The sequence below is a fragment of the Podarcis tiliguerta genome (assembly GCF_965153285.1).
Source record: "Podarcis tiliguerta genome assembly, chromosome: 12".
Lineage (NCBI taxonomy): Eukaryota > Metazoa > Chordata > Lepidosauria > Squamata > Lacertidae > Podarcis > Podarcis tiliguerta.
Window position 1 is genome coordinate 30,162,165 of NC_139545.1, and position 27,866 is coordinate 30,190,030.

General features: G+C 38.4%; 1 protein-coding gene across 12 annotated transcripts in view; it reads right to left on the reverse strand.

The window, feature by feature from the left end:
• PHF14 (PHD finger protein 14) overlaps positions 1–27,866 on the reverse strand; it is a 132,003-nt gene that overhangs the window by 84,385 nt on the left and 19,752 nt on the right. For 11 of the 12 annotated variants that reach the window (XM_083405366.1, XM_083405363.1, XM_083405364.1 and 8 more), the window contains exons 5-14: positions 24,198–24,357; positions 19,668–19,779; positions 18,457–18,594; positions 17,165–17,311; positions 16,190–16,460; positions 15,310–15,416; positions 13,733–13,828; positions 11,719–11,822; positions 9,059–9,190; positions 3,349–3,517 (exon numbers count right to left, since the gene is read on the reverse strand). In XM_083405366.1, coding sequence (XP_083261492.1) covers positions 3,349–3,517; positions 9,059–9,190; positions 11,719–11,822; positions 13,733–13,828; positions 15,310–15,416; positions 16,190–16,460; positions 17,165–17,311; positions 18,457–18,594; positions 19,668–19,779; positions 24,198–24,357 — 1,436 coding nt within the window. Of the gene's footprint in view, positions 1–3,348; positions 3,518–9,058; positions 9,191–11,714; positions 11,823–13,732; positions 13,829–15,309; positions 15,417–16,189; positions 16,461–17,164; positions 17,312–18,456; positions 18,595–19,667; positions 19,780–24,197; positions 24,358–27,866 lie in introns of all 12 variants that reach the window. The other variant, XM_083405368.1, reaches the window with a different exon arrangement.

Here is a 27,866-nt window from a genome sequence, read left to right on the forward strand (position 1 = left end):
GATGCAATGCAAGCTGTAAAATCAGCTTTTTTTACAGCCTAAAAATACTGAAAATGTTCACACCTGCTAAAGCTCATCAGCCTGATCTGCCACCCTCTGCCCCGCCCCAATTTATATTTTAGCTTTAGGGTCATAGTTTTAGCACCTGGTAGTTTTATATTTCTTTAATTAAAATCAAATGTAATTAATTCAGACTTGCAACATGAAAACTTTGACCATCTGTGGAAGGGTTTTCATCTACCACTGCCCTTGGGTTGACAGCCTAAAGATATATTACTATGTCTTGTAGCATCTTACTGATGACTTGTTCCCCAGTTATAACCAAGACTGTTTCTAAAAGGATAATTTTCAAGTGGGAGTAAGAAATGCAAACTTGAGTTTACATGAAGGGATTTCTTGACTGTGATCCCAGTTTATGAAGGTTCTCTCTAAGAGACTCAACCTGGTGCAGACTCTTGATGTCCTTTTGGCACCGCACAATGACTTCTTGATTTTCCCAGACACTTATTTATATCTGTGGAAGAATTGTTTTAACTGCTGCTTTCATTCTGCTCTTTCTTCACTATTATATTTATTTATTATCTGGTGATTTTATTGTTTTAAGTGTGAAATAAAAGCGAATAAAACATAAAAACAGTTTTTAAAATTTGATTTATGAATGAAAAGGAGGATATTCAATGATAAAGAGCAAAAATGGCAGGTCAAAGAGGATCAAAAAGATAGACAGTAGGTGGCACACTTGAACAGTTCTTGAGCAGCTTACCAATATCAGGAACAATCAAAATTTTGGAACTTTATTTCCATTTCGGGAAGAAAAAAATAGATAACTATGGGCTGGGCAAGGCAGTCCTAACAAAGAATGTTACAACTTGTAAGATTAGAGAGGTCAACGTTGCTCCTACTCTGAGCAAACTCACTGAAAACAATGTACATGCCTAATGTACACTGTACGTTCAATGTAAACACATCAAAATTAATGAAACTGTTATTGACTACAACCAAAAGTTTCTACTTCAAACTTAAAATTAAGTAGCAATAATAAAATAAATGAAACAAATGAAACAAAAAATAACTATGGGATGAGGAATTGACTGAAATGCAGCTTGTGTAATTAATTGCAATATAATGGAATAAATGGAAGAGATATTCAAGTACAGGCAAGATTGGCAGTTGTCATACCACATAAGCAAAGGAAGCACAGATTTTTGAAATTTCAACGAACATGCTGTAGTGAAAAGTTTGTTCATGCTTCAATGTCTGGAGTTGGCATTTTGCTACCTAAATTCATCTAACTCATCTGGCTAGGGCAAGAACAAATGGCAAGTGTTTTTGCAATTATCTATGTATATTTCACACACACACACACACATTAATAATATTGTTTTGACAAAATGTACTCCTTAATCATGAGGGCTTGCTCTTTGTTTTGTTTTTTAAAGAGGCAGAACACAAATTGCTTTTTTTAATCCAGAACAGTACTCCCTCTTCTTAAACGGAAACACAGAATGCTGTCATGCATTAATAAAGGCAATATAAACAGTACTAGACGGAGAACGTTTTCTATAAAATAGCACTTAATCACCCACAGCAGGCCACAGTCTACACAGAGAAGGTTAATCTTGTCAAGGCAAGCAAACCACACAAGCATCCCAGAACGAGGGATTTAAGTGACTCAAGTTTATTGTCTAACTTTGACAAGCTGCTGCGGTAAGACCTCATTAAAAATAGATTAGTTACAGCATACATAACATGTTTGCCACAAGACAAATTTACTGGATAAATATAAAAATTCTCTCATATACCTTTGCCTGAGAGGATCAGAACAAAGTTTGCAAAAGCATCAAGTAACTTTGTTTTGCCGTTAGAGAGGGAAGCAAACCCTCCCGACGTTCTATGTCCCAGGCAAGCATGTCAGCGTTTGGGAGGGGGTAGGAACAAACAGCCACCCAAACCCATTCTACTGAAAATGCATCCACCCACTACTCTGAAATAATTTGCTTCTTCAAAGAAGCACAGGCATGACTTACCCAGCCAAGTAAATGTAAGCACAGAGGGAGATATTTAACTGTGGTGTCCTGTTTGTGCAAGCGGAACTTCGCCGCCTCCCAAGCAGCCCCAAAGTATTTTTCAGAGGGCCAGTGGACAAAGGAAGGGGAATCCCATTGTGTCCACTAGGTATGGCACTGGATCCTACCCAGAAGCATTTCGTCAAGAAGAAAGTGTCTTGCAATTCCTCCACATTCATAGGTGTGGCAGAATACAGTGGTACCTCTGGTTATGAATGCTTCTGGTTACGCACACTTCAGGTTATGAGCTCCACTAACCAGGAAGTAGCTGCTCCTGGTTGTGAACTTTGCCCCAGGATGGGAAAGGAAATTGCACGTCAGAGGCACGCGTGCAGCGGGAGGCCCCATTAGTGAAAGCGCGCCTCAGGATAAGAACAGTTTCAGCTTAAGAATGGACCTCTGGAACAAATTAAGTTCATAACCAGAGGTACCACTGTAAATTTTGAGCACACATATTCATATGTATAGACATTTGCATGGCCTACTTTTGACACATGACCATCTCAGAACACAGAGCAGTGACCCTTGTATGAAAGTGGTGTTGAGTTAATATTTATCAGAATGTGCAGAACGAAAGTCTGGACATGCAACATGAAAATAAGGGCATTTATTCCTTACCACTAGAAATTCATAAGGAACCACTTTGTGAGTTTTAATGTTTTTAAATACAGTGGTGCCTCGCAAGACGAAAAGAATCCGTTCCGCAAGTCTCTTCGTCTTGCGGTTTCTTCGTCTTGCGAAGCAACCCTATTAGCGGATTAGCGCTTTTAGCGGTTTAGCGGCTATTAAAGGCTTAAAGGATTAGCGGATTAGCTGCTAAAAGGCTATTAGCAGCTTAGTGCCTTAGAAAAAGGGGGTGGGGAGCGGGGAAAAAATCGCAGGAACTCGCAAGACAATTTTCGTCTTGCGAAGCAAGCCCATAGGAAATTCGTTTTGCGAAGCACCTCCAAAACGGAAAACCCTTTCGTCTAGCGGGTTTTCCGTCTTGCGAGGCATTCGTCTTGCCGGGCACCACTGTATGCTTATTTGCTGCCACCCTCCGCAAACTTCAATAGTCAAAGATATATAAAATAAACCTAAAAATAAAATCTTCAGGGTATTTTATGTTTCATAGCTGAAGCAAGTATCTGATGTCTAACATGTTTCACATGTCTTTGGGAAAAAAGCTAGAACATAATAAATTACATTCATCTTTCACACAGAGATTCTTGGCACTTAAAAAAAAAAGCAAATTAAAAAACAGGAGACAGATTTGTGCCGCTCTGACCGAGCTGTCATTTACCGTGTTTCTGACAGGAATCTTCTTTGGTTCTGGGGGTACATCCTGTGGAACAAATTTCACTGGCTCCTTAATCTGTCTCCTTGATCGCTTAGTTCCATCTGGTAAAGTTTCCATGGCAATGTCGGCTTCCATGTCACTGCTACCTGCTTGGTCGCACTCTGAACACTGCCTGGGAGGACAAAAAAAAAATCAAACTCAAGACAGCAGCTGCTAAAGCAAAATAAGAGCATGCAGGCTGAAAAGCAAGAGCCAAAGACAGAAAAGGGTAATTCTTACAGTGTAAAAGAGCCTCAAATACAAAGAGAAAGACTTATACATGCAACAAGACTTTTGCTTTCTTCTCTGAATGGTACATCCCATGATACCAAAAGCTACTACTTACACTCAAGTTTAAAAACAGCTTGCACAGGAGCATTTGGGGTGAGGGGAGAAGAGGGCTGTTTGGGGGGAAATAGCTTAACTCTGTCCTGTGCTCTGGGGTTCCAAGCCACGGTACACGTGTGTGTGTGTGTGTGTGTGTGTGTATATATATATATATATATATATATGACTCTTCTCCAACTTCCACCATTAAAGGATCCAGTAGCCAATATTCATTGGACACAGAATTGCTTCGCAGAGGGGGGAATCAATTAATTACTTCAAATAAGCAATCCTATGCAAACGGACTAATGATGAGATACCATTTAGCATAAATCCAGAACTTGCTGCAAAGAAGTTTGGGGGCGGTCCCTATCAGCAACACTTTAGTCACACATAAAATTCTCCTAGAATACTTAAGAAAATTAATTCAGACAAATATGCTCTTAGAACGAATATTTTAAGCATTCTAGCTGTGATTTGCAAATGTTAATCAATTATTGTTTCTGAACAATTGCACTGATGGAAAACATTGAGACTACAAGCCTATGTCAATAATGTCTATCAACTAGAGTCCACATTTTACTCTACAGGTGAATAAAGTAGAAATTCTGCTGTACCTTAACTATCACACCCTTTTTTGTTTTTTTGTAGGGGCTAGGAGACACTATTAATCTGCTACAAACCCCTTCAGTTTGCAATCCTAAAGCTTCCCCTAGAGAGTAGGCCCCACTGGATTCAGTGCATATTCATTCTGAGTAAACATATTTAGAATTGGGGTAACTGGAAATCAAAGTTTAACATAGAAGCAAAACCTGAGGCCCTCTCTGCCACAAAGTAAATTAAGGCCTATGCTGGTATTAACCTGTGACATAAAGAACCTATTTCCTAATATAGTTGAAATGGCCTCTTTAAAATGACAAAGACAGAATACAGTGGAAAATGGCCCGATTCGACTGTGTCTGCACTCAGAATTGCTCTCTTGTATTATCCACTTATATAGTTTCCATTGCTAACAGAGCATTTGACTTGCATTGCTGGTGCCTTCTCATGCACACATATGTAATACACAATTCCTTTTTCTCATGCTTTCATTCATGAGACCTGGAAAAGTTATGCTGTCTATGGAACCTGTGAAAAGAAGTCAATCTTCCTAAATTGACTTTTAAAAAAATGTATATTAAAACCCACGTTTCCAAGGATTGTTACAGCTACATAATGCAAGCATGAAATGAATAAAATAAAGAAGAAGCTGTGAACAAGGAAAGGGAGAACACAAACCATTGAATCCTTTTATATGTGACGACAAATCCTACGATTTATAGAGCTTCCTACACATATTACATTCAGCTATAAATTTCAGCATTTTCATTCTTCCTCAATACAAAGCTGTCACAATCATATATGTACCATGCTAGGGCAATGACATAGAAGCTTACTGGCCTCCCAGCCCAGAAATCCAATTAGGAAATGTGTCAGTTTGCAAACTGCCACCAACAACCACTATCACCAACACATATTCTATCAATAGTAAAAAAATATATATTAAAAATTAAATTAAAAAATAATGGTACTACATACATACTAGATATAATGAACAAAGCTGATGTTCCAGGAGTTAATGGGAGTAACATTTGAAACACCAGGTTCACTACAAACAGCGGGGACAATGTTCTGTTGAACTTAACACATATAGTTATACATTCTTTCTACTGATCTTGAAGAGAATTTACAAAGACATATCTAAAGATGAAAAGGATGCAATCAATAAGGCTCCGTTTCTCTTTTAGAATCCTATCTCACTGAATATACCCTAGCTAAATTAAAATCGAAAGAGAGGTTTGTGATCAGAAGTCTAGCTGAAGCATGAAATTCATAGCAAACACATGCCAGCTTTTTGAAAGAAAAGTCTTGCTACCTCCCCCTGACCTATTACCACTGAGACGTTCAGTTTATGTCCTCTTGATCTGATAGCTTTATGTCCTCTTGATCCAAATGAACCTTTTCAATATGATTAAACAGCAAAATAATCTGGGTACTGGAAGTCATCCTTGCTTAGATGTAATGCAGTGACAGTGAATTTGTAAATGGGACAACCAGAAAATTTAAGAAAAGTCCGGGCACTTAGAAAGCAATGAAGTTAAGGGAGCTATCCCTAAATTAAAGTTATCTTTGGGGGGGGGGAACCCTTCTCCTCTCATTTCTAATCTCAAAAGAAGAAGAGTATTTAGAGAATAAAGGAGGGTACACCATACAATGAGGAAGGGTGTGTGTAACCAGGGAAATACAAGTATTTTATGCAGTTACGTTTTCAAGGTCTTCTCTGATAAATATATGGTCCAAAACATAATTTAATACAAACTATTACTCAGGACTTGTTCCCAGGACTTGTTTACAATTGCACACTAAAATAATAAATGTGAAGAATCTCAGGATAGTTAATCAGCTGAATCTCATTCAGAATTTACAGTGGTGCCTCGCAAGACGAAAAGAATCCGTTCCGCGAGTCTTTTCGTCTTGCGGTTTTTTCGTCTTGCGAAGCAAGCCCATTGACGGATTAGCGCTATTAGCGCTATTGGCACTTTAAGGGCTAAAAACGGCTTTTTAAGGCTTAAGGGATTAGCGGTTTTGCTGCTAAAATGCTTTTAGCAGCTTAGCGATTCAGAAAAAGGGGTTTTGGAGCAAAAAAAACAAACTCACAATTTTTCATCAATTTTCGTCTTGCGAAGCAAGCCCATAGGGAAATTCATCTTGCGAAGCGCCTCTGCAGACGGAAAACCCTTTCGTCTTGCGGGTTTTCCGTCTTGCGAGGCATTCGTCTTGCGGGGCACCACTGTATAGACCTAACCCGAAAAGTACATATTTTACTTGATGATTTCACAGTCAAAAGAACAGGGTGGGTACCAAAAGCATATATCCCAAGTGTCAAAGACTAGGGCAAACAGATGTGCCTTCAGTTTAAGATGAAAGCTGTATAACGAAGGTGCCAGATGTATCTCTGTGGGAAGGGAAATGCACAACCTAGGAGCTGCTACACAGAATGCCGTCTCCCAGGTCACCACCTCCTGAACTCTTGAGGATGGTGGAACTATCAAGAGGGCCCCCTCTGCTGATCATAAAACCAGAGGGGGTCTGTAAGAGAGGGAAGGATAACATCCTTCTGATATTTGGGGCCTTAGTTATTTAGGACTACATGGGCCCATTGAATTTGGCCCAGAAACAAATGCACAATCAAGGCAGTATTGTTTTAAAGCAAAGTTATGTGGGTTCTAAAGGGAAACACAAACAGGTGCACTTTGGACAAGTTGAAATTTCCAAGTCATCTTCAAGGGCAATGACAGAGGGTGCACTGACTGAGAAATAGGGATCGCATCCAACACTGCACCTCTGCTGGCACCAGATGCCCATAAGGAGAATGGAATTTAGTCTGTCTCTCATGCCATCCAACCTGCTCCACTCCCTCTAATTTCTGGGGGGTGTACCAAGGGTGGGGGGAGAGGAAAGGAAAGAAGAGGAAATAGAAGCCCTCCTGCACCAGCCAAATAGGGGGTCCCTTCCAACGCCACAATTCTATGATTTATGTTTAAACATAAATATAAATGGTTTGTGGAACTAAATAGTCTTGATTACAATAGGACCATGTAAATCAAGGAGGTGTGTTTATTGCAGAACTACATACTCCAACCCTGTGCAAGAAAGATGACATCCACTGTCAGAAGTGGAAAGAATATACTGCCCACATCAGGTGTTCTCAAGTGCTGCAACACTCGGTCCACTCTATGTAAGCAACTGATGTCCTGTAGCAGTGTCAAAAGACTGCCACTCCTTTATTTTGTTCCGTACATTGTAATGGAAGCCAGTGAAAATTGAGCTACTTACCTTCACATAGCCTCAACCTATTTCTTGCTCATGTTACAATATGAAAAAACCAGAACAAAACCCAAGACCTGAATAGTACAAGAATATGACTACTAACTTTCCCAAGTGTTAGTATTGTTGAAATTCAAAAAACTCTCAAGACATATAACCTATATAGAGACTTGAAATACTGCTGTAATTGAATTTTATCCTAGTGCTCATACCAGTTCATATGAGCAAACTGAACTGTTAATGTTTGGCTACTATTACCAACTCATTTTTGGCATCTGTACATCTTTCTTCACCAGTTTCTAGTTACATGGAAGTCACAAAATGATTGCTAAACCAAGTCTTGAGTTTGGGACTTACAGCAACATTTTGCAATATGCTTCTGGTCAATTCAGAATTACCAAATGGAAAACACCTAATGGAAATAAGGGAGAATGCTGTTTGAATCGCTATAATATAGATCAAATAGTGTATGAAATAATGTGGATGATCCAATCATCTTTAAAATTCTGCAAAAATCCCGGGAAAAGTGTAGACACAACATTGGTACCACACAATTACAGCATTAGAAACAAATTGTGGGAACGTGCACAGCCTTTCTGAGGACTGAATTCCTTCTCTCACCTTAATTAACAGTAAAAGAACTGATGACATTAACACTAACCAGAGGTCTCATATAGCCAGGGATTCAAACCACAATGTAATGCTCATTTCAGACTCTAGGTAAAACAAGAATCTTAGATAGCATTACCTATATTTAGGGTTAGTACAATTTCCCCTAACAGTGTTAAAGTAAAACAACAGTGGAAAATTCCCTTTCTTGATGTGAAAGCTCAGACCCAGGAGACAAATGTGGCCGTTTGGCATCTTGTTTGGCTTTTGGCGTTTCCCGGGTAACACACCCTCCACAGCCATGCCCCATTTGCCAGTCCTGCTTTAGTGTTCCTATCTAGCTGTAATGAACCCTTGAACTCCAATGATGCACCTTACTATCCTAACCATGGAAAAGAAAAACTTGCCTACTCTACAGACGATTAATCCCAGGGTTGTGGGTTCAAGCCCCATGCTGGGCAAAAGAATTGCAGGGGGTTGGACCTTCCAGCTTTACGATTCTACATACAAGAGTACAATTCACAATGGTTGCTCTGTCCATGTTTGCCTCTGGCATGTGGCCTCTGGAAAGTTGCCTATGCAGGAATGAGGCCCTTGGGTTGAAAAGGGGTCTTGACTCCTTCATTAGTCCACAGTAAGTTTTTTTTTAAAAGGAAACAAAATAAACCCAAGGTACAAATAAGTGGTGAAAGGGTGGATCTTTGTCTTGCAAATTGTCTGTAGTCAACAATCAATATAGAACTCAAACTTTCATTTAAAAATAAAAAATCCTTGCTGATAAAGACACAGAACAAAAACCTTGGGAATGGAAAAACCCCTGATAGACCGAGGCCCTCATATTTGTAGTACAATGCATTTACAATATTCTTACCAGTAACTGTTTTTAGTCTTCCTTGGCATCCTTGAAAGTGGAGGGTCCAGACATCCAAGATGATAATGGAGTTTACAAGTATCACACAGCAAAAGGAGGTGTTGATCATGGTTCTTCTTGCAAATCCCACAACTTGGAAATGCAGGAAAAAAGTTTCATTTGAGATAATGCATATACTTTACTGAATCATCTCAATGTTTACATGGGGTAAGATCCAGAGAACCCCATGCATGAGCAGAAGGCATTTCCGCTTGTGCAAAGGGTGGTCCTCAATTTCAGCTAACTCCCCACTCCAGTGGCCCTTCACATCACATCCCACAATGTTTTGAAGGGTCTCCGGTCCCTCATGAGCAGCCAGGGGGCGCAGAGCGGGCGGCCATTAAGGCACTGCACCAGAAAGAAGGAGACGGCAAAGCCCTGTTGTGCAAGTGAAACTAAGCACTTCTCTGGATCCAAGCCATCGTTAATATTTCCCTAGTGTTTGCTAGATATTTGTGACTTCTGATATACAGTGGTGCCTCGCAAGACGAATGCCTCGCAAGTTGGAAAACCCGCTAGACGAAAGGGTTTTCCATTTTTCAATGCGCTTCGCAGGACGAATTTCTCTATGGGCTTGCTTCGCAAGACGAAAATGTCTTGCGATTCTTGAGATTTTTTTTCACTCCCCACCCCCTTTTTCTAAGGCGCTAAGCTGCTAATAGCCTTTTAGCAGCTAATCCGCTAATCCCTTAAGCCTTTAATAGCCGCTAATAGCCGCTAAACCGCTAATAGTGCTAATCCGCTAAACCGCTAATAGGGTTGCTTCGCAAGACGAAAAAACCGCTAGACGAAGAGACTCGCGGAACGGATTCTTTTCGTCTTGCGAGGCACCACTGTATTGATTTTTATTCACATTGAGGCCGGTTTGGTCCTGAAGGCAGAAGGTTGGCCTGAATTTAAATCCCTCACCAGCTATTAGAAAACCACAGGGGTCTGCAAATAAAATATTTCAAACTTAAATCCTCATCGGTAAAAATAATATCCTTTGAATTCACTTACTTTAAACTATTCACTTACTTTGAATAGTTGCTGGGAGAATGAATGCAATTTAATTGTAATGATATTTGTATTTTACAAAGGATGTAATATTATGACTCCTATTATTGTAAATTAATGAAGGGTTGCAAATAAAACATTTTATGTCAGAATCAAGACGAAGCAAATAAGCAGTAAAATAAAAATAACCGTTGTGATGGAAAACACCCTCATCCTTGGACATGCTAGTCATGTAAAAAAAAAGTTCAGCAGCAACATTTTTTAATCACTTGTACATCAAGTCCACAAGGTCATCCAGCAGAGGTACCCCCATTTGGTAAACATCATCCCAGAACAAATTAACATTCAACAGAGAAAATTCAGCAATTCATAAAAATGTGAACCATGTGACAAGAGAGGATAATTTTAAATATACCGAAGTTAACTAGCATAAGATTCAGGGAAGTATTTCGTCTCACCACGCAAAATTAACAGGACATCACCACAAGACATGGTGATGACCACTAGTTTAAATGGCTTTTTAAAAGCTTTAGGAGGCTGTGGCATCAATGGCTATTAGCCACAATAGATAACTGGGTATATTCACATCTAGAAAGTGTATACTTCTGACTACTAGATATAGGAAACTAACAAGAGATGGCTACCACTATCATTATCCACTGAGAACTCTTCAAAAATATCTGGCAAGTCACTGATGGAGACAGATCAAGCAAGAATGTTTTCATGTTCCTAAAAGCATTTGTGGTTGTAATAGGACATAATGCAGTCAAATGCTCCCCACAAAGAAACACAAGGTGGTATTAAATACTTCTAGAGACCGCTAGACTGATTTTTGCTAGTCACTGAAAATTTAAGGAGATACCTTTTATTAGCCAAATTGAGGGCATTCCATGAATCTTCAGATGCATTTGAACTGGTTAACCAAACATGGACCCAGTTCTTGCACTTACAAAGAACTCTTTGTCACTGGGTTATGACCAATCTGAATGGTTAAACCCCATACAGTGAATAAATATTCTAACTGTTATAATTGTATTTTATCTTACAGAAAGGTAGCTTTTATATGGAGTATATGTTTCAATACTTGTATCAAATATTTATTTATTTTTTTAAAAACCGACCAAAATGGTAAAAAGAACTAAACATATAACAATGAGTAAATACATCAATTACTCAACAATATATTAACCTGAATTATGAAAAATACTAGACTTGCGGATCAAATATGCTTTGTTATATTAGGGCTTAATAAACCGTATAAGTTCATAATAATTTCATTCAGACCTTGCTGGTCGATTTTAAATGCAAAACTTTTAATGTTTGAAGGTTCTCAACCATGTATCACAAAACAGATTAAAATCTCAGGTATAAAAGAAATTTCCTTCTGAAGTGCTGCCAATGGATAGAGAAAATCTCAGTAATGATGTCTGGGGACTCTGAAGATATTTAACGTTGTTTTTTTAAAAAATGATTTAAAATGAATCAAGTTAGCTGCCTTACAACAGTGGTGTCCAGGAGTAAAGACATTTTATTCAGTTGTTTGGAATTAAAAAAAAAAAAAATTTATAAAGGTCTCTTACTCTATCCATAATCTATGCCTATTGTGCTGTGTTTCTACTACTTGCCTATAGAGAACTGCAGGGAGGGTTGTAGTCTTCTGGGTTCCACCCTCCTTTTTACTCGGTTTTCTTTCCTTGGGTGCTCGCAAAATTGCTGGTATGTTCAATTTCTATTGGGTTTGAAGAAATACAGGACAATTTGTGAGAGACATATATAACATAACATTCCCCCTCATTTACTGCTCAGCAATCAAAATTTGGCTGTGCCCAATATACTAAAAGTTAGGAGAGAAAACTGCTTAGTCAGGCTGCAAAAATGACTACACTATATATTCTGTCCCCAAGTGAGCCCTATGAGAAATGAAATTGCATTCACATATTTTCCAATGCAAAAGAGAGAGAGAGAGAAAGAGAGAAACCAAAGACATTAAAGCCCTGGCTTTTTAACTTTCCCCCCTTTAACAGAGGGAGCTTTAACAGAGACAGACAAGGACAAGCTGGTTTAGAAGGTTAAAAAGAAAAAGAAAAAAGAAAAATCCACTACACTTCACGAAAGAATATTGAGGCAGTTTATTTTCCTCACCATCCCTGCTACAGTGGTGCTCCATAGGTTAATTAGAAAAATTATCTTATTGGACCAAACTCTGCACAAAGCAGGAGAGATTCTCTTCGGGTTTCTACTAATCTGCAGTATGCTAGCTTCACAGACAGCAACCATCTATCAAAGTCATTTCTCAGTGGCCCTGTGGGCCTGCATCTGTTCAACCAACTGGAAAAAAGTGTCATGCAAGCTGTGCAAATGAAACTACTAGTTTTTATTATTATTAAATGATTGCACCAGGAAACATATTTGTGAAAATTTGATTCCCCCCCCCTTTTCTTTTTAAAAGGGATGAACTTCTTATTAACAAACTTAAATTCTGACTCCCATATGTATGAAAGGCCCATAAAAACCAGATTATATTAATCATCTGGGCCAGTTTCACAGAACCATCAAGCACTTTGTAAAACCTTGCTAATTCTCGTGTTGAATTAACACTTAGCACAAAAACAAGGATAATTACAAAAAACAGAGCTGGCCAATGGTCCAGCTTCTTAAAAGATCATTTTAACATTTTATAATCTTAGAAAGCCAACTAAGGAGTCAGACAAAAACAAAAACAAAGATCTGATTATATATTGGAATGACACATAAAAGGCTCCCACTTTCTTGAGGAATCTGCTAACTGCACTGAATACCAGATATAAGCCTCGGTGAAGGATGAATTGGGAAGCACTAAAAGAAAAAGCCAGCGAAATTCATCAATCTTTCAGATACAAAGTGCCATATAACTTCCACGGTTTGTAGAACGGGAGAAGCAGCTGTACAACAGGCAACAAACTGTGTAAAGTGTTCATTGCGTTCTTTTAATGTAGCTGAAAACATAACCATATCAAGATATTTGATTCTGGTTTACAAGTGCAATACTGTACTCTTTAGAAGCTAATGAATTTAATAATTGGGAAGCGACAGCATTCACTTTTTTACAACTGACAAAATGGTCATTAATCCTATAAAAAAAATAACCAGCTGTACCCTAATATTCTTCACTTCCTATTAAGGGCATTCCCACATGCATAATTCATTTAAAACTATAGCAAATTACATATGCTTTCAGCTGCATATTCAGGAAACGGGGGGAAGAAAACAATATACCTTAAGAAAACCTGCTCTTTGAAAGCTACAGTGGGGGGGGGGGTAGCAAAGAATGTGGTTAGATTAACTCATGCTTCAGGTTTAGCTTCATCACAAATGACAGGTCAATCAGTTACACCAAATGAAAGAATTTTGCAAACAAGATAGCTAATCCAAAAACAAAATTAGGCTGCAGTTTCCCAGTAGGTAGGCGCAGAGCCCTATATACATTTCAATCAGAAATCATTATCTGCAGAATAAGGCCAGGACTTTATCAAATGTATCTTTTCAGCCTCAAAAAGTGACAGTAACAAAGAGAAAACCCTATTTTTAGGACTCATATGACCCATAAATAAATAAGATATAAGGAAAGAGGGGAGGAGAAAAACAATGGGAAAAACCAACCTGCCCAATTATTCTACCAAGCACAGCCCATATTCCTTGTCCTTCATTTCGCAGCTTTGCATTCACGTTCTGAAGTTCTTCTAAAGACTCACACAACTAAAAAACAAAGCAGTGAAAAATACTGTGGAAGTTATTTCGTACCTCGTATCCAGGAGGAGGCATTCTTTACTTATGAAACCCTTTTCTATGAGAGGTAATTAAATAATAAAATTGTTCACTCATGTCAATGCAACTGAAATCAGTAAAGTTAATCAGCCATTCAATAACACCAGAAAGAAAACATGGGCATCCATCTGGTTAGTAAGGGAGAACCTAAAGTAATTTTCTCTGACAATAAGACTATAATGGCAGTCAAGAAACATCAAAACAGTTCCACTCTGTTATTTCCATCTGTAAAGATGTGCCAGGTTTTTCTACACAGGGAATCAAGATTTCAGAGCTATACATCTGCACACTTGAAATAAGAAAATATGAAGCCTTGTCACATTTTTTAAGTGTAACTGGGAATGATGTTCTCTCCTCCAGACTACTATTTATTTTTTGACAATTCCAACAACTATCATTACTTTCATGGGGTGTGCGTGAATGCACGACCATGTCTTTTTGAGAACAAATAAGAACAGCAATACAATAGGTAGCATTGAATTCTCTAGTCATGTCTTCCATTCCTTGTGATCAGTGTGGCATACATGTGTGTATTCACACAGCAGTCGCTGCAACATTGAAGGCTTCCCTCAAATATCCCCAAAGTATCCACTGACGGTATTTCAAATCAATACTTCTGTTTACATCAACCTAACAGGAAAAACACGTTGCCAACATCCCAGATATCTAAAGTTGCATACAGTGGTGATCAACAAAGTGGTTCACTAGGTAAAATTACTGACAGCTGCTGCCTGGTGACCGTATGGGAAGAACCACAGTTGGTGATAAAACTACACATGCTTTGAATACAAAAGATCGTAAGTTCAATTACTGACATCGCCAAAGAAGCGGATAAACAGGTGGTGTCAAAGACCTCTTCGTAAGATCCTGGAGAGCTGCTGTGAATCCAAATAAAAAATACTGGACTAGATGGACCAAATTCATGGTTACTGAATGGATAGGAATAAGGAGCCCACACGAGCAGAGGCAACTGCCCAGTCAATACCTATGTTACTGTTCCTATCTTTTTACTTCGTTTTTTATTGTCATTTTAGTATTTCTATTATGTCTGTAAGCTGCTTGAATATTTTATGTGAGTAAAGCAAATAATAACAATTTGGCAATCCCGGACTCTGCCATCCCCATGATTAAAGCTAGGACTTGGAATTCCTCCTCAGTTACCCTAAAGCTCAAAGGGAACACCTCAACGCAAGCAACTTTTTATGCTCATGATCGTGAGCAGATGCACACAACAAGCGAGTCAGGCTCTTGTACCAGACTGAGAAAAGCTGTATAAATGAGAACCTCTGAGAAACATCTTAATCTTTTACTGAACGACCATTTGATTTAAGATGGGTTTTAGTGGAAGTCAATGGTTTTCTAACTATAGTTTTATTTTAAATACAGCATATGATTTGAAACACATCATTTACCTTGTTATATTCTACATGAAGTTTTTCCTGTTCGTTCTCCAGCTTATCCTTAATTTTCTTCTGTTCTGCCATATTTTCTTGGATCTGGATCATGCGCATGTTTCTCTCTAAAATAAAAGCCAGCACTTTCTGTATTTCCTTTTTCTTTCTTTTTTTTTTTTTGAGCATGCAAAGCAACAGAATGAATGTAGGTAACAATACATCATAGGACAACATTTCTTCGCATTCAATGTCCCATGCAGAAAACGCTCTCTGCAGTTGAACAACGCTTACGATATCGCTAAAACATCCAAGCTATGGATATTAAGATCAAAGGCACATAAAAAACAAATACTAGTAAGTAATTCATCCCTTGCAAAGCAGAAAAGGAAGGGTGACAAGGGCAAGAAACCCGATTGCATTACTGGAGGGTTTTTACAGAGCTACGCTTGCACCTGATCTCAATAGCAAGGGCTGAGGGAGGAAAGAAGCAGCATTAATACCAATTAATATTGAGTTAGAATGCACTCCAAACTGTAAATACTTTTTTTAACTATCCCACACATTATTTTAACACAACATATATGAATATTTACTTGGCTACTTGGGGGCAGCTTTGTTGCTTTAAAATTGTAACGAGGGAATGATAGTGCTCACATACAGGAGTATATGGGTGGCTTGAAGTTTAAAGCAACTCCACTCTTTCATCTGTAAACCATCCCTTCAAAATCTAGACTGGGGTGGCTAACCTGCAGCCTCTGATTGTTGCTGGATTCCAACTCCCAACTGCCCAGCAAGCCAATGTTCAGGGATGATGGGAGCTATAGTCCTGCAACAACCGGAAAATGAAAGGTCAGCCATTCCTGGCAACAATGCAAAGCACATATCTTTTCACCCTTACCAAAATAATAATTGACAAAATCAGCGGTCAGGGCTGGCTGTTTGTGTTTTCTTCTTCCATCCACACTGGAACTGGTATCTGAAGTATCCACTGGAAAGATGTCTGTGCTAATTCCCATTAATTCTGCTTTGCGCATCAGCTTACGTATTGCTGAAGCGCTGCTAGTGAGCGGCCGTGGCAGTTTCTCCCTTGGTACCCACGCCTGTGGCCTCGTGGTACGTGCTATTTCTGACTTAGCACGATACTGCTGTAGTCTGGCATTAATTCGGGCCTACAAATTTTAAAAAAGCAAATCAAAATAAAGCTAAGAAGCACATAAACACTTTTGCTGGAAAATTTTATCTCCATTTCTAATACTGAACACACAAATCTATGGTGAGAGAAGATTGCTTTTAATAGCGCAAAAGAACTGATCCTAAAATAGTCTCTGGACTAGAAGAGGTAGAGTTTGAAACAGATGTATTTATGAGCTTCCTCAAGAGAAATCCAGTATTGGTTTCTGTTCTCCATCATGCTGATCCTTCACAATTGAAATTCAGAATTCTCATAAAACTCAATCAGGAACGAATACATCAGCAGGAAAATTTCCCCAAATATCTGGGTAACTCAAGCTAGAAATGGGTAACTCAAGCTAGAAATTGTTCAGGCTGGCAACAGACTGTGGCAGAGGTAAGTACAAAGACTCAAACTGGGGGGAGCACTAGCAGGCTTGGGGTGGGGTTAGATTTATTGAGCTGGAGGAAAAGTGGGGTCACAGAGATACCATGCAGCTGGGCGAGGTACACATGCTTATACACCTGAGTTTAGATTATTTGCAAGCAGGTGAATAGTGATTCTCAAACATTTCATACTATTTACAACTATATGCATTTTCACAGGCAGTCACAACAATTCCATCCTTTTTCCTCTGCCATGATCTTACTCATTTAGTATGCTATATTAAACACAAATACAAACTTGGCTTGGGTATACTACCTGAGCTTCTGGTGACAGTTGTTTCTCTCTCTCCTGCAAAGACATTTTGCAATAAGATTGCAAAGCCAAATAGTTCTTGCGCTTCCACTTCCTATCCATCCTGTCTGCATGTTGCTTGCAGTAAGCAAAAAAGGGATCTGCAATATCCTGTTCCAATTAAAATAAAAATGAAGAAGGCAAAAGCTTATGAAAGAAAATAGTTTGTCAGCCAGGAAAAGCAGTATTTTAATTATATTTTATCATGTAATTTTAAATTGCCATTATGTAAGCCACCTTGAGAGGTCCCCCCCCCCCAAAGACAGCCTAAAAGTATTCTAAAGTAAATGAATAGGATAAATAAATAGGATGGTACACACACACACACACACACACACAAACACATTTTCCACAATTTTGTTAGGTAGGGTCTGAAAAAAATGATTCTGATGGCTTTTAAGGTATTTTAACCAACCAAAGCCAGATTAACGTAACATCACTACAAAGAATACGAAACTCTTGTTTTGATTCAGCTTTTCAAACTCAGTGCAGAGTTTACAAATTAAATAGTCACATGTTTATCTACATATAACAGATACATTAGTTTTAATTGTTTAGCTACTCATAAGCGGTATCACTACAATCTATGTAAATGTTAGAGGTAAACTTTCAAGTTTAATCTCATTTCCAAAGGGGCTAAAAGACTGAGTATCAAGCAGCTATTTCTGTGTGCCATTTTCCAAAGGCGTTAATGTAGAAAGCAATTACATACATGAATACTGTATAGAACGGGGAAAATATTTTCATACATATTTTGAAGAGCATATTTGTTTCCCTCTGCTCATTCAAACAACTAAGCAAGTTCTGCACTGCCACACAACTTTTTTTGTTTCCAAATACTGCAGTATACATCAACAAAGGTAGCACAGGAGAAATGCTTGACAAATAATCTTGGAAAAAATAATCCGACCAAAATGGTGGATTGCTGGTGGATCGGAACTATGTATGATTAGAAAGTCATTGAGACGGAAGGGAATTGAAGATCATAATCACTCTCCCCACACATATTCATCTTTCTAGTATGGAATGGATCCAAGAGAGATGATTCCTGCCAAAAATGTCTACATGTTTCAGGGGAAAAGGTTAAAAGAAAAAGGGAAGGTACAAAATACGCCTTCTGCATCCCAAGACAGGAAAGCTGAAGCAATCAATATTAAGTAAGGCAATCAACTCAAATATTTCTTAGTTCAATTTGAAGTTTTAGTCATAACAAAAGTCACCTGGGTTATTTTCACTAATGCAGAATATTATCCTACCTCTTCAGCTGCTGCTTCTGACAACAGGCCTTCCTTCTGAGCGCAAGTCACATGGAAATATGCTCGGCACATCCCAGCATCACAACTAATGCAAACGCCAGTTCTGGCAAAACGGGGATCTTCACAAAAACTGCATTCCTGTAGCAAATAAATGAGAGAGAGAACATTAAAAAAGTATTATCTTTATACAGTAACTTCATACAGAATAAAGTAGTAACTTTATATAGTACCTTAAAATGTACTACATATTTTACAGAAGACAAGAATCAAACAAAAGGGAATGAGAAAACGAATAAAACAGAAACAGAAGTATATATAAAATAGTACATTCAACCCTAACTACAACTTTCCCCTACTGTCAGCAATAGTTTTCATGTAAATTACCATATCCGTATCTATATATGCTTATTAGAGTGGGGTATTTGCATAGGACATTCCCCAAAGATAGGACATTCTATCCCATCTTTTGACATGCCAAGGCAGGTTGCAATAAGTGATACACACTTAAAGCCAAGTAATGCATACCGGTCGACAGACAGCAACAACGTACATACTGAAAAAGATGTCCTAAAAACAAACAAACCCCTTTATTACATCTGATATACCATTTAAAAGTTTAACATCAAGACAAGAGTTAAAAGTGTGATCTTCAGTGAGCCACGTTTGAAGATTCCGGTTGGGGATGAGGGAAGGCCTCTCAAGAATTCACTCGAGGATTAATTGTTTGAAATCTCATATATTCTCAGATCAATATTATTGTGGTCTGATGGCTAAATCTTTACAGTACTGTAGAGGATTAATTGAGCTGCCCTGCATTTACTTGACTGCCCTGTTATTAGTACTTTTATAACTAAAGCCCAGTGTAAAATTACAAGCCTTAGTCCTGTGGAATTAGTTGCATAGTTCCTATCGAATGAGGGTTTCATAAGAAAATTGAGACTATATATAATAATCTTCATTATAACCAGATTATAGAGTTGGAAGGGGCCCTGAGGATCATCGAGTCTACCCCCCCCCCCCCAATGCAGGACTATGCAGCTTCCCTTACGGGGATTAAACCTGCCACCTTGACATTATCAGCACCATGCTCTAATCATGCTCTAACCGACTGAGCTACGTTTTGAGCGTTTAGCTGTAATGAACTGAAAAGGAAATAAACAAATATAAGCTACAATCATACAAATTATCCCCAAAATATATTTGAATGTTACCTTAGCACCATATTTGGAATAGTTCATTTCTGTAAGAGTAACTGGCCGCAGTTTGTCAATATCTCCAAATGCTACTCCTGGAACATAGAGTGCACAAACAATGTGGACCCATCTATAACAAAAGAGGAAAGCATTTACGGTTCATTTCTGAGCACTAAGAAAATTACAGACAAGGAAAGAACAGTTTAGGTGACCCAGATGTTAATGGGAGCTTCTACAAATACTACAAACATTAAGTCGCCATGGTTTTGAAACAACTAAATGATGGGACAGGAATGTAACTTTTTTGTAATAACAATTAATTAATATGTACTTCAACAATATTTCACAATTCCCCTTTGAACGGATTAGACCGAATTAAGAACCTGTGATAGTCTCCCTACTGTTTTAGCCAATTTGAAATACAATCAATGGCGGAGAAACCCTATATAGTGCCATCCTATACAACTGGCTTTCATACACATATCTGCTCCTGGTTGGAGAAATCTATGCAAAATAGGTTTTTGTTAACCCTGTGCTAGCTTAGCACTTTCAGAAAATTTACAAATGCACAGCTCAGCAGAGAATTTATTCCCACTTCCCCTACAACAACTGATCAATAAAATTTTACCAGGATGTGTCCACTGGGATTGGGGCGGATATCCTGGGGGAAGAAGGGGGAGCCTGAAGTGTACTAATGATATGAATGTTTTATATTCTGTATTATTTAATAGGAATCTGAAAGCAATCCATCCATATGCAGAAGCTGCTTGAACATCTTTGCTTATACCTGTATTATAAAATTGCTGCTAGTTTGTTCTTAAGCAGAAGGGCAATTCTGATCTATGTACATGTCTTGCACTTCCAGTGTGAAGGCCTTACGCCAGGGGCAGCCAATGTGGTGCCCTCCAATGCCTTGAACTACAATTCCCATAATCCCTGGCCACTGGCTATACTTTCTGGGGTTGATGGAGTTGTAGTCCAAAATATTTGGAAGTCATTATTTTGACTACCTCCGTCTTAGATCTTACTCATTTGAAGTCACTTCTGAGTCTTTTTTATCAATGTTTTGAGTTTTAGGCAACACTGAAATATCTAGCAATTTGCCCCAAAAGATCCAAATATTGAAGCCCCCAACTTTAAGATAGTCTGTTTTTTGAAATTCTATGAGTTTCTCTCTTTATGAAATGCCACTGATGTGTTGCACTGGTAACAATTTTACCAGGGAAATAGTTGCTCTTATTCACATTATCTTCTATTTTTTTAAAAAAAAAAAAGCCAAGGTTTTGGCTGGTGATTTTTGATAGTACGTTTTAATGCAACCTCCCCATTGCACCCTGCAGAGTTCAATATAAAGATACACATCTTCAACAAGCAGCTGCTTCTCAATTTAATTTGCACAGTTTTTTCATGCTCCACTGGTGTATTAAATGCTGCTGCACTCTGTAGGAGTTTATCTATGATAAACCCAACAGCTGGCTGCTTGCTTCATACTGACCTTCTCAAAATGTTTTAGTACATGTCACACAAGTACTGTAGTATTACAGATTTAAACTGCCATTTCAGTATGATTGGCACACAAGTGTCTCATTTCCTTATGTATGAACTCCATCCTGAATCTTTATTAAAAGCACAGAAGTCAGTCAAGTTCACAGCTGAGGCAGCTTCAGCTGCATTTAATACCAGTGCCTAAATGTTTTCCTGCTCATTTGTTTAGCCGCACATGTTTGAGAACCTTGTAATTAAGACAAATTGGGTAATCAAAGAAGAATAATCTTTCTTGTTACTTCCCCATCCATTTTGCTCCAAGCTAAGATGACAGATGTTGGTGAAGGGAAGGGAAAAAGCTGAAGTAAAATAAAGACAATAGTCTTAGCCCAGTTAGTATCATATCATATATACAGAGCAAAACAATATATCCACATTGGTGCTCAGGAAACTAAAGAGTACATGCAAAAAGTAGATTTGTTTCAAATTAACCATTCCACTATCTATTCAACCTCTTCGATGGGAAGGGCAGAGAAAATCATTCCTCATTAGAGAGAGAATATTAACAGGTTTAGTTTAACATTCTGACAAATTTTTTAGTTAGAAAGGAAAGCTATGTTATTTGTTTGCAGCACATAATTTGGTGTCCTGGGATCACAGGAGGTTTGACAGCCGTTTGAAAACTCCACATTGACATCATGTAGACACAAGTGGCAACCACAAGAAAATGTATTATATTCCTAGCCCTTAGAATGAATGTTCAAATGTTCAGCCAGTTTGGAACAGAATCACTAACATTGCTTTGACCTTATCCAAGGAAGGGAGTTTCAGGGGGGCAGGGAGAGTGAACTTATAAAGGACAGCTTTTTTTTTCTTTCCCACCTTCCTGAAATCTTTCCCTATTGTGCCAGTCCTGAACCTATGCACTTTAATGTTATATAACAGTGTGATGATGAGTTTGAAGACTGAGAAAAGAGGAAGGTGTCCTTTTAGCACTCCTGAAATGTTCCTGTATGGCACGTAGTTGTTTTTTTTAAAAAAAAAAACACATGACACACATCCCTCCAACTCTAATTCCCCTTCCAGAACACCACAAGCTTTCAGAGCTTAAGCAGACCAACTCTGTCCCTGCTTTTCTATTCTTTTTCTCAACCGACATCCTCAATACTCCATGGATCAACTGTCCTCAACATTTCATAGGCCCAGGAAGAACGATAGGGTCTTGAATGGTCGTTTCTTAATATCTTTTAATTTACAACTAATATGCAGAAACTGCTACCTTATTTTTGGTGGTCCTGTTTGAGCTCCAGATTGATAGGCATGGGACCTCCCAGGTCCAGTAATAAAGGGAACAAGCGGGACTCAAAACAAAACTTTGCAGTGCATCCTCCATCTTTCCTGTTTAGGAGTCCAACCAGCCATGCACTTCCCACACCTATACTTCCATTGCTATGGCTGTTGAGCATGTGCAGTCCTGGAAGTTTACCATGTTTGTTTTTAACTTCCACAGTATCTTTAAGTATCTGATTTTAACCTATTTATTTTGGTAAACCTCAGTGCGCTACTAAGAGGCCAATATATTCCTCTTGCTTTATATTGGTACACACCACCCCGAGTTCACTGTTAAGGGAGAGCAAGGACAATGATTATGAAGGGGGGAAATCCTGTTTTTAAGGGTTGTTGCTACAAGGCACTTCTACACAGCTGGATAAAAGCACTAAGTTTTTGAAAGACTAGCTTCATTATAATCTGGGTTCAATTTATTTATTTGTTTATTAATGTAGAGTCTGCCAATATGGCTTCAACAAGTCCTCAGGGCAGCTTACAAAATAGGTTGTTTTCTTACACTTGACAATTGAACAAGACGTAAATGCCAAGATTTTTAAACTTGGAGTGCAATTCTTTTAAATGCAAAGACTCAAATTACAGCCTACTGTGTGTGGTTTCAAATGCCAACATCCATTTCAATAGAAAGTGTTTATTAGAGAGCCAAATTCAAAATGACAAATACAAACCCATGAATACAAGAAATTTATGAATGGTTTAAAATTGCTGGGACTTCTGATTCAATATATTCAGGATATTCTAAGCACAAAAGGGCAAATGGAACCATGCTCAGTTTGACTGTGTGGAATGTCCTGCTGAGTTTCAGAGGTATTGTGTTAATAACAGGAGCAATGAAATCGATTAAGCTTGAAAGCACCAGGTCATGTTTGGCAAGCTTGTTAATGCCTCACCAAGAAATATATTCCAGTGTCTTAAACAGCTCGATGGCAGTCTAAAAATTACTTAACAGTTATGGGATGACAGACTGCAAAGTTTTGATATGGGGCATATTTCCGCACAAACATTTTGAAACAAGCAACTTCCCAACATAAAACTTCCCAGTTATGGAACTACCTCCTATTAACATCTATCTGTCCCCCACATTATTTTAATTCAGGCAACATCTTATGACCTTTTTTTCCTGGCAAGCCTTTGGAACGTAAGAGGAGTGGCTTCATATGTATAATTTAATGCTGACTTTTATGTTGAATCACATATTATATTTTGTATTGATTTTGATTTAATTATGAGTTTTTGTTGTTAGCTGCAGTGGACTCCCATGAGAGGAAAAGTAGGTATACTAATTGAAATAATAAAAGTGGGGGGGGGGGGAATACCTGAGTAGACAGAAACCTATGAGAAGACTACCCAGTGTCACAAAGTGAAAATTTTATAATTCCTTAAACTGTGTGTTTTAGAACACAGCACACAGTTCTGACCAAACATTTAAGTTGTTTGTTTAGTCCTCCTCCTGAGTAGTTCATAAACCTTTAAGGTGCAACAGAACCTGTGAATTTATTCACAGAATTATCCTAGTAAACCTCTATTGCAGAAGCAACAGCAATGCTATGTTTCTCCAATAGGAATCTGGCTATAGTCTAATCTACCATTGGAAAGAAGGAAAGAAGTTATGCCTGACTTTCCAGAATGGGCTTGGTGAATAAAACACATGACTGGAATAAATGGAAGGATAACTTTCAGGAACCTATCCCTCTGATGACAGCTCCCTTAACTAACCTGCCAGCATCCGTCTCCTTGAAGATTCCATCTTGGTTGGGGCAGAGTTCACAGCTCGGAGAAACACCACATTTGCAGGCATCACAGAACCATGGTTCAGTGGAGTTTTCTGAAGCGGAGCTCATAATAGAATCACTTTCGCCGTCAACACCATAACAACCTAGGAAGATAGAAATACGAATGAATGAAATCAAATAAATGTTATATCAAGGTATGTATTTAAGAATTAATATAAGACATGGAAAGCAAGGGCACATGGAGCTATACAGTAGGTAAGGCAGAACTGACAGAGCTCTTTGAAGGAGGTGGCCAAATTGACATGTGTGTGTTCACGGTCTCAATTACAGGGTTTTCGGATGCAACACCTGATATTCACTTTCTCCAGCCACAAGAGCTCTATTACACTACCATGAGCTTTCTGGAAATCTGTTGTCTCTATGCAGCCTTATTTATAAGGAGAGAATAAGGGAGATAACTATTCTGGATGAAGTAGCTACTCAAAAAACCAAAAGCATCTGCCTTCTAATTAGTAAGCAGTAAGTAGAAAACACCCATGCATTTTGATTTGTCTCTCTGTAACTGTGCAGATTGTTCCCTCGGCAAATGAAAGCTACATTTATTTATTTTTTACAAATTTGCAGGTACTACCAAATGGCTAATTAGGTCACATTTAGCAAGGTTGTTTGATTGATTTTGGAGCATTACACATACCCTCTGACAGGAAGTCATATTCTGTTAATTTGGACAATTGACTGTGCTTTACTGGAAGAGGATTTGGGATTAATTCAAAAGACATCAGAAAATACTGCAGCATTTTAAAGCAATGATTATTCTCTGCTTTAACAACCTAGTATTATGAGTGATTTGGGACGTGGGTGGTGCTGTGGTCTAAACCACTGTGCCTCTTGGTCTTGCCGATCCAAAGGTTGGCGGTTTGAATCCACGCAGCGGGGTGCAAGCAGATAACTGGTACAGCCACAGAGGGAAGGTGAACAACATTTCTGTGCGTTCTGGCACACATCATCGCACCAGAAGCAGTTTAGTCATGCTGACCACATGATCTGGAAGGCTGTCTGTGGACAAACACCAGATCCCTTGTCCTGAGGTGAGATGAGCGCCGCACCCCATAGTCGCCTTTGACTGGACTTAATTGTCCAGGGGTCCTTTACCTTACCTTTAACCATATGGGTGATTTCTAGATAACATATTGAACGCCTCCTGGAAACAATTAGATTTACTTCAGCTGACTAGAAAACTCAAAGAAAGAGCGAGATTGATTGATGCAAAGAGATCTGAAAGCTCAACTATGGAGAAATAGTTGCAATGTGCACCTATTTTATTATAAAGTCACCAGTTCATATAACTCTTAAGAAGATGAATTCTTCACTGTGTACAATGCCAATATTGGAGTAAACAAAGGGATATAAAAATATTTTTAGGAAAATTGCAGTACATCTTTAATTTATAGCACCAATGCAAGGACAATTGCCAGAAAGTGAATTACCCACAACTACATTGCCTGCAATGATATGTACCTGACACTTTTATTTAGACATGCTGCAATCAGTACATCAGGCGAACTGACACCCCAGCTGGGGGTGCTGTGCTATTACAAACCAGGAAGGAGATTTTAGCACAAAAGCAGTTATCTAAAGTGACAGGCCAGAGCTTAAGATTTTATTTTTAAATTTATCCACAGAAGGACAAATCTATCCAAGGAACACTTTATAAAATATACTTTTTTTCAATTAAAACAAGTAACATCTTCCTGAAGCACTGATAGAAATTTGTCACCCAGATCTTAAAAGGAAAAAAAAAATGTTCCAGACATGGACCTAGCAAAATCTCTGTTATTATGAGGGACTGTAAAGTGCAGAAAGGTATGGCCTTTGAATATCAGGAGCAGGTGGCAGATTTTACCACCCACACCAAGTATATTTCAACATCCAACACTTTTTCTTTTCCACCAAGAGTGAACATTCATTTAGATTGGAAAACCGTGTCAGCCGCAGGGGTCAGTACCATCAGGCATCTGTTGAGGGCTCTCAGAAGGGGGTCCTGCCAGTCCAGAAAGGTTGGTTTCAGATTCCTGAACCTGGCACACCACTCAGTCTTGAATTAAGAAAATATGATGACCTCCTGATGCTGGAAACCATTGTTTTAAACCAATGAAACAATCACTGCCCATTGTGATTGAAAGTATTTCCTAGAAAGAAAAGTCTAGACTGAGCTCAAAACGTAACAGGCTGCCTCCAACCCAGGCAGCAGAGAACAAAGTGAAAGCACCAGTTCTCAGCTATCTGGAGCTTAAGAGGTAAGCTAAATGGAAGCACATAGCTTGCTGCTTGTTTCTCTACAGTGTGGGATCTAAGGAGTTGGATTCAGACTCCATTGTCAAGGCCAATTTGACCCCAATCCATATTATCCTTTAAGCTGCAACAGACACTGTCAGACATCTAGACTTTGTCCAAAAACCCTGATTATGAAGTTTCACCATGTGAAAAGATACATGTTAAGACTTGGGCTGTGAGTTAAAATGAGCAATCTGCATGTACTATCACTGAGTTGATTTATATTTACACCCATCCTCTTGTCTTCTTGAGTTGCTCATCTGTATTTTGTGATACACCAAAGAAAGCAGCTTCTTTGCACATTATCCAGCGGAGAGACAGTCTAATTATTTATTAATTTAGAACATTTATACACTCTTTCTACCCCAACCCCAAAATGTTAAAGGCAGCTACACTTTAAACCAACACAAAAAACAATAACAGAAGTACAAAAGAAAACAGCAACGGCAAACACATTAAAACACACAAATATTACACAGAGCCCTCCAAGTAAAATTTATCTATATTGAAAGTGTAATAATGAAATATATACAGTAAACCAAAACACATCCAAGGAGACACTAACAGTGCAACCCAGTGCATGTTTACTAAGATGTAAGCCCTAATATACTCAACAGAGATTACTTCTGAGTAAATAATTCTGAGTAACTTCAGAATAACTTCTGAGTAAATAATTTCACACTGTGACAGAAAATTAAGACAGCAAATGTTGAGTTTCCTAGTTGGAAGTTGGCGAGCCAGAGTGTGACCACAGAGAAAGCCCTATCTCTGGTCCCAATCAAACATGCCTTTGTGATTTAATAAGAGTCTATGCTTCTGATATGAAGCAAACTGTTAGGGCTGGGAATGATAAGCAATTGAACCATAGCTTCACATGGATGCAGTATGAATCACTATGCCAAGTATTTGGGAGAGGATCTAACCTCTACCAGTGTGTTTATTTCAAGATATTTTTATGTTCCCTTTTAACTAGTCTGAATGATAATATACCACAACAAATCAGTCACACTCAATTGTAAACTGTATACATTAGCATGCCTTCTATCAGCATTTACTTCTTTAATGGATGGCACTATATTAAGAGGAGCAACTGCCTTTGTGAATTTAAAAGATTCACTGGGCAAATCCTTTGTTTCTATTCAAAAGATCAGGGTTAGATCTTATTGGCAAAACCATTTAATATATGAAGCTTTTATATACTGGAGCTGAAGGGCATAAGGATTATAGCTTTAATTTGTTTTTCACTAAGGAAAAATACAAATTAACAGTTGAGTTTTCATAAACATGAAGCAGGTTTGACTGCATGCAAATTCATGGC